Source organism: Amaranthus tricolor, chromosome 7 (assembly GCF_026212465.1).
Source record: "Amaranthus tricolor cultivar Red isolate AtriRed21 chromosome 7, ASM2621246v1, whole genome shotgun sequence".
Taxonomy (NCBI): Eukaryota; Viridiplantae; Streptophyta; class Magnoliopsida; order Caryophyllales; family Amaranthaceae; genus Amaranthus; species Amaranthus tricolor.
This window is the reverse complement of record NC_080053.1, coordinates 31,053,557-31,067,919: the sequence shown is the minus strand read 5'-3', so window position 1 is coordinate 31,067,919 and position 14,363 is coordinate 31,053,557. Positions and strand designations below refer to the sequence as shown.

At 35.0% G+C, this 14,363-nt stretch overlaps 1 protein-coding gene across 2 annotated transcripts; it reads left to right on the top strand.

The window, feature by feature from the left end:
- Window positions 1-25: 25 nt before the first annotated feature.
- Window positions 26-13,650, top strand: LOC130818308 (uncharacterized). 2 transcript variants are annotated; one of them, XR_009043947.1, is made up of 10 exons: window positions 26-355; window positions 445-516; window positions 1,977-2,066; window positions 8,525-8,567; window positions 9,635-9,741; window positions 11,370-11,465; window positions 11,862-12,052; window positions 12,141-12,210; window positions 12,305-12,423; window positions 13,183-13,650. XR_009043947.1 is itself a non-coding variant. In XM_057684433.1 (9 exons), exons 1-9 carry the CDS (start codon window positions 170-172, stop codon window positions 13,291-13,293), a joined length of 966 nt encoding a protein of 321 aa, XP_057540416.1. In that variant the 5' UTR covers window positions 28-169; the 3' UTR covers window positions 13,294-13,650. The 2 variants fall into 2 exon arrangements, 1 of the variants encoding a protein (XP_057540416.1); XM_057684433.1 differs by lacking the exon at window positions 12,305-12,423 and having other exon boundaries at window positions 28-355.
- Window positions 13,651-14,363: the final 713 nt, after the last annotated feature.

The window sequence follows — 14,363 nt, the reverse complement described above, 5'->3', positions numbered from 1 at the left end:
ATAACTCTATTTTTTGTATTCACTAAATATTTGACATTTGTTGAAGTTTGTAGCCGGTATTATCGACTTTGGGTATATAAAATTATCATTTAGAATTTCAGACATTCAAGAATCAAGACCATTTTTAGGGTTAATACTCTGTTTGATCTGAAGCTCAATCAAAGTAAAGATGGCGAATCTGCCACAATCACTCTCCTTAAACGCAGCACCTTACGGTCCAATTCCAGGTATCACTTCATCTCCCATTCCTCAATCAAACCCTAGCGTCGATCGGCAGATGCAGTCAGCTGAGCTTCTCGTCCTTGACCTAAGTAATCCCGATCGTCGTGAAAATGCTCTGCTCGAACTTTCCAAGGTGTCATTTATCTTCCTTTTCTGTTTCCCTTTTAGTTTCTTTAACTTGAATTTTTTGATTTGACTAAAGAGTACTTGTTTGTTTTTCAGAAAAGAGAATTGTTTCAAGATTTGGCTCCTCTATTGTGGAATTCTTTTGGAACTATTGCTGCTCTTCTACAGGTAAAGTATTCATCAAGTTGTTTTTTTTTTCTTTTTTGATTCAGTTAATAAATTCAAATTTGATTGTATTTTTGTCTATTTTAGTAGATTGCTCTTTGTTTGTTTTTAAAGTATTAAGCCCCACTACCCAAGGAAAAAAGGTTTAGGGTTCAAAAATTGACTTACACAAACAACACCCAAAACTGAATTTTATGCGACACAAACAAGAAGACTAAATCAAAGCTATGATGCCTATGAAAGAGCAAATAAACCAAACACAATAATTTACGTGGTTAACCCCTAATTGAGCTACGTCCATGGTCTAGCCTAGATGTCTTTATTGCCTCAAGAATCTCCAATGGAGATACAATGGTGAAGATCACAATTGAGAGAATTAGAGAATAAGGGGAGAAGAGAGTAATTTGTAATCCAGAGAGAGGGTTAAGAAATGCATTAGCATATAATCTATGTAATTAGGCCTATTTATAATTTATAGGACCTAATTATGTACATAAGATATCCTAGAAAAGAAAAGACAAGAAGAAAAGACCAAGGTAAGAAAACAGTGCCCAGAGCCAAGTCGGCTTTTCCCCTGGCCATGTGAAAGCTGACTCGACTTTTGTTGCTGCCTCCAAATGCAACTTTGCCTTTTCAAGTCTTTTTATCTTTTATCAATTTTACGCCTTTTTCACCTCTTTTCACCACAACAATTTACCATGGATTAAGGACCTAAGTCACACCTTAATCACCACAGTTCTGGATTGTTATGAAGGTTTTTATTTTAAGTGGTAGAGTTAGCTGTTTTAGAAATTTGGGCATTTTGTTTTGCAATTAAGAGATGGAATAACTTTATGTTGTAATGAACTTGAAATGCATCGTGTATACCGTTTTAGAGTTTAAATTCTTATTTTGTGCTTTGCAAGTTTATTTGTTGCAGAAGTTGAAAAACGATATAAATAGTAATCTCGAACTTCAGTTCTGGAAGTGTGGTTTGCTTGTCTGATGGGAAATATAAGGATTAGAATGATGGAAATTTTCTGGCTATCTGCTTATTGTGGTGATTATAAGGGTGAGAAAGAGGATGGGGGCAAAAATGATATGGAGGTTACATTTGCTACATGTTTTGTGAAGGTAGTGGATAAACAATAGCAATGTGTTTTATGAACATGTCTATGAAAGATGTAAATTTGTTTTCCTTTATTATTTGTAATTCTAAATACTATGCTCTTGACCTCGTAACTTCGATTACCGTACTACATATGAGTGTTAATTTGATACTCTAAGTTGAGCTTTAAAAATGATTGATAGAAACCTGAGAAGTTTTTCTGAATGCCGAGGTCAAAGTGCCCTGAAAATACCTATGCTGGTCTGTGTGGACAGTCTACGGTCTACATTGGTTGTCACCAGTGTTGCATGTGTGCTATTATATATTTGGAAATGATTTTGAGCTTTGTTGAATTTGATAATTTTGTTGGTCTCAGGAAATTGTATCAATATACCAAGTGCTGTCACCACCTACCCTGACTCCTGCTCAATCAAATCGTGTCTGCAATGCCCTTGCTTTATTACAGGTCTTTCTTTAACTCTTATTTGCTTATTGAACTGTTATTTCTTTGCACTTGTGTGGATAAGAAGTGGAAGCCACCATTAGAACAACATTCAATTGCCTCAAGCCACGATTGTGGCTCCCACCTTGACTGAGGTGGAAGTGTCAGATGTTTTTAAAACCCAAAATTATCGGTTATTTCTCCTCCCTTATGCGTGCACAATGTTATCGATCCTACTAGTGATCGAGTTGGATGATAATAACAATCTGACATCGATACGTTTTTGAAAATACATATGAGTTAGGGGATAATATGAGGAATTATGTTGGCTACTTATTAGTTATGTTGTTCTTGGGTTGAATCATTTGTTTTCTTGGTTCTCTTGATTACTAAATGCATCATAAAGATTTTTTTTTTATTGTCGTGCTTCTAGTTATCCGGTTATATTATGTTTTACACTCTACAACAACACCAAAGTCTTAATTTTGAAATATTTTTATGCTATTTTACAATTTATTAACAATTCAATTTGTGATTTAATTCATAATTATTGTTGATGTGTTGATTTCCTGAGCCAAATTGTTTTATTGATGCATGTTTGAGTAAAACTAGTTTATTTCATTTAGGGTGGTGTGTTGGTAGATTACACAATATAATTTAATAAAGGAATGGATGTAGAGAATTATTCATTAGAGAGTTGAATAATTTATTTCTTACTTTTACAATAAGATTTTCTTAGGAGTGTGTAAAGTACATATGTCACTTGAAAACTTAATAATTATTCTTCATCCATGTAATCTTGTCTCATTAACTCTCGATATTTTCACTATAAATGGCATGTTGGAGAACTCAGTTTATATAGAAGATTCCTTTCCAACTTGGTTAATAATATTGGTGAAATATTAGAAAAATTTAGACCTATCCTACCATGGAAGACCAGAAAATATATTGTTTGAGGAGATGAATGCAATGAACTAATTACGAAGAGGTAATTTAGGTAATTAGTATGTTAGTGGTAACCTGGAGAATAATTTAGTACTAACTGGTAGTTTTATTATAAATGAGGGGAATTAGAGAGTCATGATTATCAAGAAAATTGTAAACACATTGTGGGTGAGTTTTATACTCATTAGGGAGATTTCAAGCGTCTTGAGTAGCTTGATTTATGTTTTGTTATTTTACTTAGAAGGTTGTAATTAGTGATGGCCACGATCCGGGTTGGGCCGGTTCCGTTCCGGTTCCATTTGGAACCTGATTCGAACGTTCCGGTTTCGGGCGGTTCCAAACGGTTCCTTGGCAGTTCATGAGGCGGTTCCGGCGGTTCCAACTTGCGGGTCGGGTGGGTCAGACCATCGGTTCCATTTTTATTTTTCCTTTAAATATAATATAAAAATACTATAATAATGCGGACGTACCTTTGATGATTACTTGATTATTAGCGAAATTCATTGCTTGTCAATTGTCATTGTTATTAAAATATTTACTAAAAAGAATGAAAAAAATAAATTAATAAGAAACGAATCAACGATAAAAATGATTAATAAAAAAAGAGAGAGAAAATGGTCTTGAACCTAGTACCCAAAGGAATACTATGCTGCCTACGTATCCCGAAGGAATCAAACCCCACGTAGTTCTTTGTCATACCTTTTATTTGTAGTTGTTGAATGTTGATTGATCGTTGTCCGATTGATCCTATTCGTCTTCGTCATCATCATCTAGTTGGTTAGATGCTTCCGTTGACTCTCCTCCTGATGATGATGCAGATGTATCCATCATCATCCATGGATCATCATCATCGCTTGATCATCATCGTTCTTTAGTCCTTGTGTTCGAAGCTCCGCTTGATCCCAATCTTTCTCGCAAACACATATTTGAATACTATGTGGAGCAAGATGAGATCTCTTTTCGTCTAAAACTCTTCTACCTGCACTAAAAGCAGACTCCGACGCAATCGTAGAAGTAGGAATTGCAAGGATATCCTTTGCAATTCTCGATAATATGGGAAATTTTATAGATTTTTCTTTCCACCATTCTAAAATATTATAGCTACTTTGGTCAATTTCAAAGTGATGTTTAAGATAATTATCTAATTCTAAATATGAAGTGTGGGGGGAAGAAGAAGATGATCCTACAAAACTATCATCTTGGCTTATTATGTTAGCTATTACGGAATTCTAATAAGAGGGACGTGCCGAGACGCTAGCACACCTAGACGTATCGCGACTTGGGTTATATACATTAGCATAGTAATCATAAAGTTCTGCTAAAAGTTTTTTACAAGTTCCAACATAATTATGTACATCACTAGGCGGGCGATCTAATGATTGGTAGTAAAATCCAATTACTTTAGTAAGGACTTCTGTCTTAAAACATGGGTCTAAAATTGTCGTAATTTCATAAATAAAAGGAAAATCAGTAAAATATGTCTTCCACTTATCCATCATATCTGCAAGAATCAGTTTTAAATATGGGTTAGTATCATCATGCAAATGTTTAAGAAGATGATAAAAAATAGTAATACACTCACTTATTACTAAGTGGACGTTTGGTTCGTAAACATATGAAAAAAATCTTAGTTGCGTGGTCATACGCTTCTAATATTTTCTGTACACATATAGCTAGTTCCCATGTGTCATTACTTATATAGCTATCTGTACACTCACTATAAAGTTGTGTTATAACTGGACGATAAGCAATCGCTTTTCTTAATAAATCGTTGGTTGAGCCCCAACGTGTAGGAGTATCTAATGACCAATACACTTTTTTTAGTTGATAATGGTCACATAATTGCTTATATCTTCTCTTTATCTGTCCAATTCTAAGCCACTTCACTATGTCTCTAATGGGATCTAATAAATTACTTAATTGTTTTATACCTGCTTGGCAAGATAAGTTTACTATATGAGCACAACAACGTACGTGTAATAATCTGCCCCCAAGGATAAAACTAAATGCAGGTTCGTTATACAAAAGTTCGATGCATTTAATGTTGGCGGTTGCATTATCGGTAGAACAACAAAATATCTTATCTAATAAGTTCCATTCTTTACATATGTCTTTACATAAGTTTACTATTGATCTGTATTTTATGCTTTCACCCGTATGTCTTTCAAGCATTGCCTCAAAAGCAATTATTCTTTTTTGAATAATCCAATTTTGATCTATCCAATGTGTTGTTATACACATATAAGCTTCTAAATGTGGGAGAGCAGACCAAATATCAGTTGTTATGCTAACCCTACCATTAAAAGATTTAAACATTTCTACTAATTCATAGCGCATTGATTCATATAATTTAATTGTGCGTCATTTAAGAGTGTTCCTAGGGATTGCTCTATAACGTGGTTGCAAAGTTTTTCTAGTGTAATGCTCGTATGCCCTACTTTCACCATGGTTAAATGTCAATTCATCACAAATTACATATTTAGAAAATTCATCAATCATATCGTTACGATTATATATTTAAAAGGCATACCTGTGCTGGGAATGTCCCACTGTCGGCTTTCACTTGTGGTCCCGCTGTCGCTTGCTGCATGAGTTTCTTTTGTGATTCCATGCTTCTTTGCCAAATGTTTGTTAAAAGATCTCGTACCACCACCTAACACGTATTCACAAAACACAATAAATGAATTTTTAATACATTCTTGATTTATAAAATATGAATATAAAATGTATGTATAAAAAACTTAAAAAGTATTTACCATTGGTGAAATTGTATGAAACTAAAGGCTTTACTCCTTGACTTTCACAAATTTGACAAGTGCATAAGAAAACATCTGGATTGTCGGTTGGTTCTTTTGTAAAATACGACCACACATGTAAAACAGCTCTACCACTAGGAGGTGGCATTGTCGGAAAAGGTTATCTTACTGGTTCATCTTCATCTAAATTTAAATATAAAGACATACTCAAATACCACAATATATAAATAAATAATAATTTAAAATTTAATCAATTTGAAGAATAAAATTATAAAACTAACCGATAGTTTGGAAATTAACTCGTTTACCACGAGCTTGTCTTTGTTGTTGTTTTTGTAGTTGTTCTTCATGTGATCTTGTTGATGACTGTCGAGATCTATGTATCCCAATAGGGGTCGTTGGTTCTTCTTCTTGTTCTTTTTCTTTTTCATCAATTTGTATTTCTCTTTCCACTTCTTCTGCATAATTGTGTAATTCTTGGTCGTACCCTTCTGGATAATTTGGTTCATAATTATAATTACTAATCGAAGGTGTTGTTGATACCGACGGAGTTGAAGTGGCCTTTCTTTTGAAGCTAGAACCTCCCAATGATTTTGCCACTTTAGTACCTTTTTTAGAAGCTTTTTTAAAAAAAGAAGACATGATAATATTGAAATAATAATAGAATTAAGAAATAAATAAATAATTAATAGACTAATTATGTAATTAACTAAATTAAGAAATAATTAAAAGACTAATTATGTAATTAAGAGAATAATTGCGTAATTAAGTCGAGAGAGTAAGTAGAGAGAATAGGAGAAGAGATAGAGTTGTGAATGAAAATGATTGAAAGTGATGTGTATTTATAGAAAAAATTGCAACGGCTAGTAACGGCTATTTTCTGGTTCCGGTTCCATGGAACCGCTGGGCCGGTTCACCCGGACCGGTTCCGGTTCCGGTTTCATGGAACCGTTGGGCCGGTTCCGGTTTCGGCCCGCGGTTCTTAGGTCTGGTTCAAGCAATTTTTTCCGGCGGTTTCACGGTTCGGAACCTGTCGCGAACGGTTCCGGTTTCGAGACGGTTTCAAGCGGTTCGGTTCCGGGTAATCCGCTCCGTGGCCATCCCTAGTTGTAATCATCCTTTAATTATACACTTTATGATATAATTTCACTTGTTCTTTTAGTCTTTCAATTCCAAATTTACTGTTTTCTTGAAACTATCAGTTTATAACAAACATGGTATTAGAGCGGTACGATTCCTGTGACCGAAAATCGCTAGAGATGGTATAAATTCAGAGAATACATTGAGGTAACTGATCTAGATACATTTTTTGGGGTTTTGGAACTAATATTTCACCCTTAGATTTGCTCAAAAGGGCTGTCCAAAGTAGAATCATCCACTCATTCAAACTAACTTCTACAAATGAGATTTATGAAAAATGGGGAAAAGGAATTTGTTAGTTTTGTGATGAACAATTAGAGGAAACAGAACTTTCGGGACATGATTGTACCCACAATGGATATTCAGACACAGTTCCCATATAACAAGGACCACTAGTGCCTTCGCAAGGATGACATCATCAATTTTCATAACCAACAATGAACTGATATTTGGAATAATTGGTTTACGAAGAGGTAATTTAGTAATTACTATGTTAGTCGTAACTTGGGGAATAAGTTAGTATTAAGTGTTAGATTTATTATAAATAAGGGGCGTTAGAGGGTCATAATCATTCAAGAAAAATTGGTAAACATTTGATGGGTTAGTTTAAACTCATTAGGAGATTTCAAGCGTCTCAAATAGCTTTATCTATCTTTTATTATTTTACTTCTTAGGATTGTAATCTTCCTTTGATCATCATTATCATAATACAATTTCCTGTTTATCCATTTAACATTTCATTTACTATTTTAATCCATTTATGCCTATTATTTCTCTCCGCATCTTTTTATTCTAGTTTTATCTTCTTCACGATGTGTGTTCACTTGTGCAAATTTTACTGAGCGCTCAATACTTTTGTAAGTTTTTGCTAAGGAGATAGAACTTGACCTCTGAAAAGTTATGTCGAGCTATGGTTTTTGATTTTATTTATAAATGTCCTTTTATATAATGTGTATTACTTATCCTCCTAAAACATTATAAAGCCGTCCCAGCGAAGTGCTGTAGCAAGCCCTTAAAAAGGTTGTAGTCTCAATTGCCACTCAATATGCTTTGTCGCCAACCATTCATTTGCAGCAGAGTTGCTGAAGAGGAACATACCTTTTATTTCACAAAGATATTTCTGTTTATTTTTTGGAATGATGCCCATATGGTTCCAAAGATTTGTAGTTTTATGGTTTGGTAAATTGACTAAAATTTAATGGCAAATTGGCTCATTAAGTTATGTACACTTAATATCTATGTAAAGCTGATAGTCTGAAATCTGGAATGGCTAAAAAAGGCCTTTGTTATTGCAAAAGTAAGGATGTGTACATTGAACCTCTTTTGAGCAACTCAGTGGCATTGAGGCAATGTAATGTTGTTATTTTTTTAGAATGGAATCTTCTCCATGGATAATCTATTCGTAGAAGTTAGTTTAAAACGCCAAATATTACAGTTGCAACTGCAAATGGTTTATGGGTCTAAGATTAGAAAAATATGTTTGAGGCTTGAACCAACTGATTGAGATTGCTTATTTTCACTGACTGCCCTTCTCAATTCTTTTGCTAATCTTTGTTTTAATAGAAATTGGGTATTCACTTGTGCTTAATTACATAGCTCTAAACTTTTGTTGTTGATAACATGTATTTCTCTGTTGTACAGTGTGTTGCATCTCACCCTGATACTCGAATGCTGTTCTTAAATGGTGAGTACTCAAAATAAGTGGAAAATAAAGATTGTTTTACTTTATTATTGGTGGATTTAACAGTAACCATATATTTTGCAATATAAACCAAAAAGATCATTTTGTGTTCAAGTGTCAAACTTTTTTAGACAAATTTTTGTTGATTATAATTGTTTACCCTTCTCTTGATATTCAGTGGTAGCCTTTTGCTTGATGTATTATTTGAATCAAGTAATTTGACTACCTATTGTTGGTGGTTTATCTACCTTAAGCAAGCCTTCGTATATGCTGTAGCGCATCTTCAGTCTTCACATCTTTTTTCCAATCTTGTTATGCAACCCTGTACCAAAATACATGTGCTAGACAATTACACATGCTTGCGGCCGGTTGATGTATTCAGTAATTGAGGAGTGTGGCTAGTACTGAGAAGTTTCCCTGCCACTTTCTCTTTCCAAGCCTTTTTCAGTGTAACTTTTGAGAAATTGGCAACGTTTCTATGTAATTAGGAATTACCTTGTGTGTTCTTAGTACTCAGCTACGAGAGACATAATTTTGAAACGTCCATTATTGCTTCAAAAGCAATATCCGTTCATGTTCATCAACCAGTAACATAGGAGTAAAGATGCTTGTACTAGATATTAGATTTAGAGAATAATATTCTCTTGGAATGTGTAGTTTTCTATTTATATCTCCTATTTCTAGAGTTTTTGTACTTGTATAGCTACCCTGAGTCCTAACAATATCTTAATAGATGTGCATATAAGATGCTTGTTATGATTTGACACCTTGGCCTTTTTTTTGATGAGTTGAATTGACCTTGTTATTTTCACCATTGATGTACATGCTCAAAAACTTTCATTTGAGATATGTTGATAAATTCCAATAAATTAAGGGCTGTCAAAATTGATTAATAAATACCAATATGTGTTTTCATGAATTACAACAAATAGTCAGAAATTCTGAAGGAGGCTAATATTTCCTGAAGGGTATGTCTAGTGGCTGTAAAATTTAAAATTGAAGCATGTTGAAATTTTAAATACATTGAATCAGTTTGTTTTTAATTTAAACGGATCCATTTTTTTTTGCAGCCCACATTCCTTTCTATCTGTATCCTTTTCTTAATACAACGAGCAAAACTAGGCCTTTTGAGTACTTGCGGCTGACTAGCTTGGGTGTCATTGGTGCCCTCGTAAAGGTTTGAATTTTCTAGAAGTCTTTTATCTGATTTTACTATTAATTGTTTCCGTGCATAACAATGTATTAGTGTTTATATTCATCATTAATTGGAATAGAAAAAAGCTATAGATGGACTGGTTTTCCCTTGTCATAAAAACACTGCCAAACGTGCATCTGACTCCAACATTGAAACTTCACATTTTACCTTATTGCACTGATTTTTCTTACGGCTGAAAAATTGTACCAATCTTGCATGCCTCCCAGTCCTTCGGGAATGATTTGTTGTGCTGAGAGAATAAAGTGAGCTTCTCTTTTCATGTGTAGTTACTTCACAGTCCACCCTCTGTCGTGCCCTCTGATGAAGGCCAATTTAAGATCTGCAATAGTATCCCCTTTAGCCTCTACTAGTTTCAAGTTTTCTATTGCATTCCTGATAAGTTGACAAAGTGCCTTCTTTTTCAACATCTTGTCTGAGACTGAGTGGGCCCTTTTGCAAATTTCATGGAGTATTTTCTAGTCTTTCAAGAATAGTAGCTTATAGTCCGGAAAAAAAAAATATTTGGAGATACGATCACAAGACCAAAATCATTATATGGATACGTCCAAAAAAATATTTAGAAAGGGTCATAATAAGAAGATTGAGGTAGCAAAAATGCATATGCTTAAGATGGATGTGCATACATATTTTGAGAGACAAAGCTTGAAACGAGGAGTCGAGGATATTGAAAGAGAATTTGGAGTGGAGAGCACCGAGGAAGAGGACAGAATACTAATGCTGTTGGTTTGGAAACGTGCAATATCACTTGCTAGAGGTGCGAGTAAGAAGAGTGGGAAGGTTAGAACACAGAGGAGCTTCGAAGAAGAGGGTGACCTAAGATGACTTGTGTGATGGACCAAATGGGATATGATCATATGAAGAACTTTGATTTGCTAGAGCACATGGTAGTTCATAGAATTGACACGACAAAATACCAATTCTGTTGGTTTGGACAAAGCAACACCTCTTGCTAGTGTTGCGAGTAAGAAGAGGGGAAGGTTAGAATTTAGAACACAGAGGAGCTTCGAAGAAGAGGGTGACCTAAGATGACTTGTGTGATGGATCAAATGGGATATGATTATACGAAGAACTTGGTTTTTCTAGAGCATATGATAGTCCATAGAATTGAAGGAAAGAGGAGGATATTTTTGGATGGACACAGGAATTTGGGTTCCTGCAACTTACCCCATTCTTTTTGGGAATAGGATTTTGGCAGTGTTAGATACGGAATGAAACCATCTTAAAAGCTCCTGCGTAGATAGGCCTCACGTATCACTGCAAGTGTTGAGTGTTTAGAGTGTCTACCCGTAAAGGGAGGTGCCTGAAGGATTTCTTCCTTCTGCAATTCAATGAAAGAAATCTTCACTCAGGTTTACACTGCCATGCTAGATAGTTCCTGTAGTGAGCAACTTTCTTGGGTTTTTTCTCGGCAGGTTTTCTGTTACCGTATCACTCATTCATTTAAGTATAGTTTGAGCAATTTTATGCTTTTGTCTGCTTACATAAACTACATCTTATTATCTGATCGTTTGACCTTCAATTAGTTTAGTTTTGTGCAAAATTTTTCTTTTTTGCATGTGCTTTTCTGATTAATGGTTTTTCTTTTTCAGGTTGATGATACTGAAGTCATCAGTTTCCTTCTTCAAACGGAGATAATTCCTTTGTGTCTTCGTACCATGGAAATGGGGAGTGAATTGTCAAAAACTGTATGTCTTCGTTACCTAGGTCTCCCCTTTTGTGCTCCCCCCCCCCCCCCCCCCCAAATGTCAAATTCACTCTTGAAAACAAGCATATATAGCATGGCTTAGCATGGAAACTGAATTTAATATTTAATGATCTTTTACCTTTTGAAATTGATTTCTTTTAGTTTAGTGAACTTACCTAAATACAGCCTTCCGTTTGAAAACACACATTCCTTATGTAATGGATTTCTGTCACATTGTCTGGGCTCTAATGTACATTATGTCTTATCTTCTGTGTATGACTGCATATGAATCACGATCTTAGTGAAGCATACAGAGAGTGAAATCACCTCTTACTGAGAGGTCATATCCTGTTGCAAAATATACTCATGTCTCATTTAGCTTTCTGGTTGTTGATAGGTAGCTACATTTATTGTCCAAAAGATTCTTCTCGATGATGTGGGCTTGGATTACATATGTACTACTGCTGAGCGCTTTTTTGCTGTTGGAAGAGTTTTAGCCAACATGGTGGGTGCATTGGCTGAACAGCCTTCTTCCCGGCTGCTGAAACATATTATTAGATGTTACCTCCGGCTTTCAGATAACCCAAGGTTTGTGAAGTGATTGAACTTTTGGTTCTTATCTAAAGTTTCTTGTATATATGCTTACTTTTAGTATTACCCTTTAATTTCCCTACAGAGCTTGTGATGCTCTGAGAAGCTGCCTGCCAGAAATGTTGAGAGATGCCACCTTCGCTAGCTGCCTTCGTGTAAGTTCATTCTCTTTGTTTGATGCCTTTTTTCGTTCCTGTGTTTTGATGGAGAAATTTCGTAATGTAGACATAGGAGATTCCGTAATTTCAGTTCTGTCAGGTTAAATGTTGCTGGATGCAAGTAACTTTCATGATCTATTGTGCTGAGATGTGAGAAATCTTTTCAAGAAACTTACAGCATGATGTTGATTGTTCTGTGTCTGATTACTGGTACCATTTCTACTATGCACATAATATTGTAGGCATAGATTTATTTGGTTCCTTCTATCAAGCATGTGAAGATTGTATTGCAATTCAAATATATATTTTATGGATACCTTTCAGACAGCTGCAGAAACTTTTTCTTTCTTTCTTGATACCACAGATTTGCCACAATTCACTTTTAAGTCGTTTTAACTGAAAGCTTGCAGTGTTTGAGGGGATTTGTTGCCTGGAATGAAATTTTTTTGCATGCTTCAATATCAAATGAAGAGTTTAGCAAGAGCTTAGCGGACAAAACCAATCGAGTAGTTGAAGGAAGGGAACTCAATCGATACCCATTACTATAGGCAACCAAGAGTGCATTGAGGGTTTGAAGAAAATCTCAGCAAATTGTTCACTTTTTTTTTGCGAGGTTTAATCCATTTTCACTTGCTAGATCAAGTCCGTGGCTTATTTTGGGTTCACTGAAAGTTTTGGCAACGAGCCAACGACCGTCCATTGGAGTTGTGAAGTACATGCACTAATTTAAAGGGGGTGCAACACTTTTAAGTTTGGGCTTCGTTTTATCCTTGCTAAATTATGCTCATATTCCCATCCTCTGTTGAGTAGGACTGCAATTTTACATGAAATGCCATGGGATGGGAAACATGTTTTGTATTTTGGATTCACTAGATTAATTTTTCTCATTCCAATTTTAGCTCATGTTTTAAGGGTTGCTTTTTCAAGTTGTCTTACATTTTGACACTCTTTCCATGTTTATGATTTCAGGAAGATCCAACGACAAGAAAGTGGCTTCAACAGTTGCTTCACAATGTTGGAGGAGGGCCCCGAGTTGCCTTTCAACCCGGAACTGGTTTTGAACATATGCTGGTAAACTAGGTGAACAACCAATTATATGACAAGCATAATATCTTCAATCTTGCAAATCAAGTGGTAGCTTCTGACCTCCAGTATGCTGTCAAGTCTAGTTTTCAAAGACCATACAAATAATTATGAATAGGCCGGAAATGCTAAATTAAGCTAGGAGCTAGAGTATAAGATCCAAAGTTAGTTATCTCTCGAAATGTAGTTAGTATGTACAAACCTTGTCGACTTTACGTTCATTTGATTGATTAGTTATGTGCATGAACAAGTCATTGTGTGTAATTTCGGTTGATGTACATAAAAGAATTGTGATCGAGTTTTCAGTTGACTCTGTTTTGATGTTGTGTTGTGAATTGTGATTATCTGATCTTAGATGCTTGGTGTATATTTGATAAAGGATTGGTTTACCGTCATTCAACCCTCATATTTTAATTATAACTTCTACGAGCTAGATATATTGGTTGTGATGATGAGTGAGATGAGATGTTTGATGTTTGTTTTTCTCAAGTTGAGAAACTCTTTGGTCGCGTTCTCCTTTATTGGTATGAGTTGCCTCCTTCCTTCTCTCCTCAGCCCTGATCATAGTTTTCTATGGGTGGAGATACACTGGGTATGATGATGATGAGATCGGACTGCCCCAAACCTTAGTTGAATGTTCTTTTTGCTCCTCCCCACTTAACCGAAAAGTTCTTACATATCTGATACACCCAAAACGAACAAAATGGCACCAAGCTGTTGTACTTCTATTAGTTTGGTTTGTTTGTGCTTTTATATATGAGTTGTAGGCGAAATCGAGAGACATTCTTATGAGAGACCGTCTCTTGGTGAGACTATTTCATACAAAACGAGTTGTAAGTAAAGAAATAAATTAATTATATGGACTTGTTTAATAATAAGTTGATCTAATACAAGACGAATTATAATTAATAAAAATAGCTCACCCTTTTGTTTCAAGAAAATAGTCACTAATTTTTCATTTTTTCTTAACCTATAATTATGTGCTTGATGTAATTCAACACAGCACTTTTATTAAATTGGTTGGCTTTTCTTGATTTTTTCCCTATTTTTTACTTACTTATATCATC

What these genes read in the sequence shown, in the direction of transcription:
- LOC130818308 (XM_057684433.1), top strand. Translation starts at nt 170, where the DNA reads ATGGCGAATCTGCCACAATCACTCTCCTTAAACGCAGCACCTTACGGT. An exon ending in ATGCCCTTGCTTTATTACAG is followed by an intron (nt 2,067 to 8,524) that starts GTCTTTCTTTAA and finishes TCTGTTGTACAG; the next exon opens with TGTGTTGCATCTCACCCTGA. An exon ending in CCTTCGCTAGCTGCCTTCGT is followed by an intron (nt 12,211 to 13,182) that starts GTAAGTTCATTC and finishes TTATGATTTCAG; the next exon opens with GAAGATCCAACGACAAGAAA.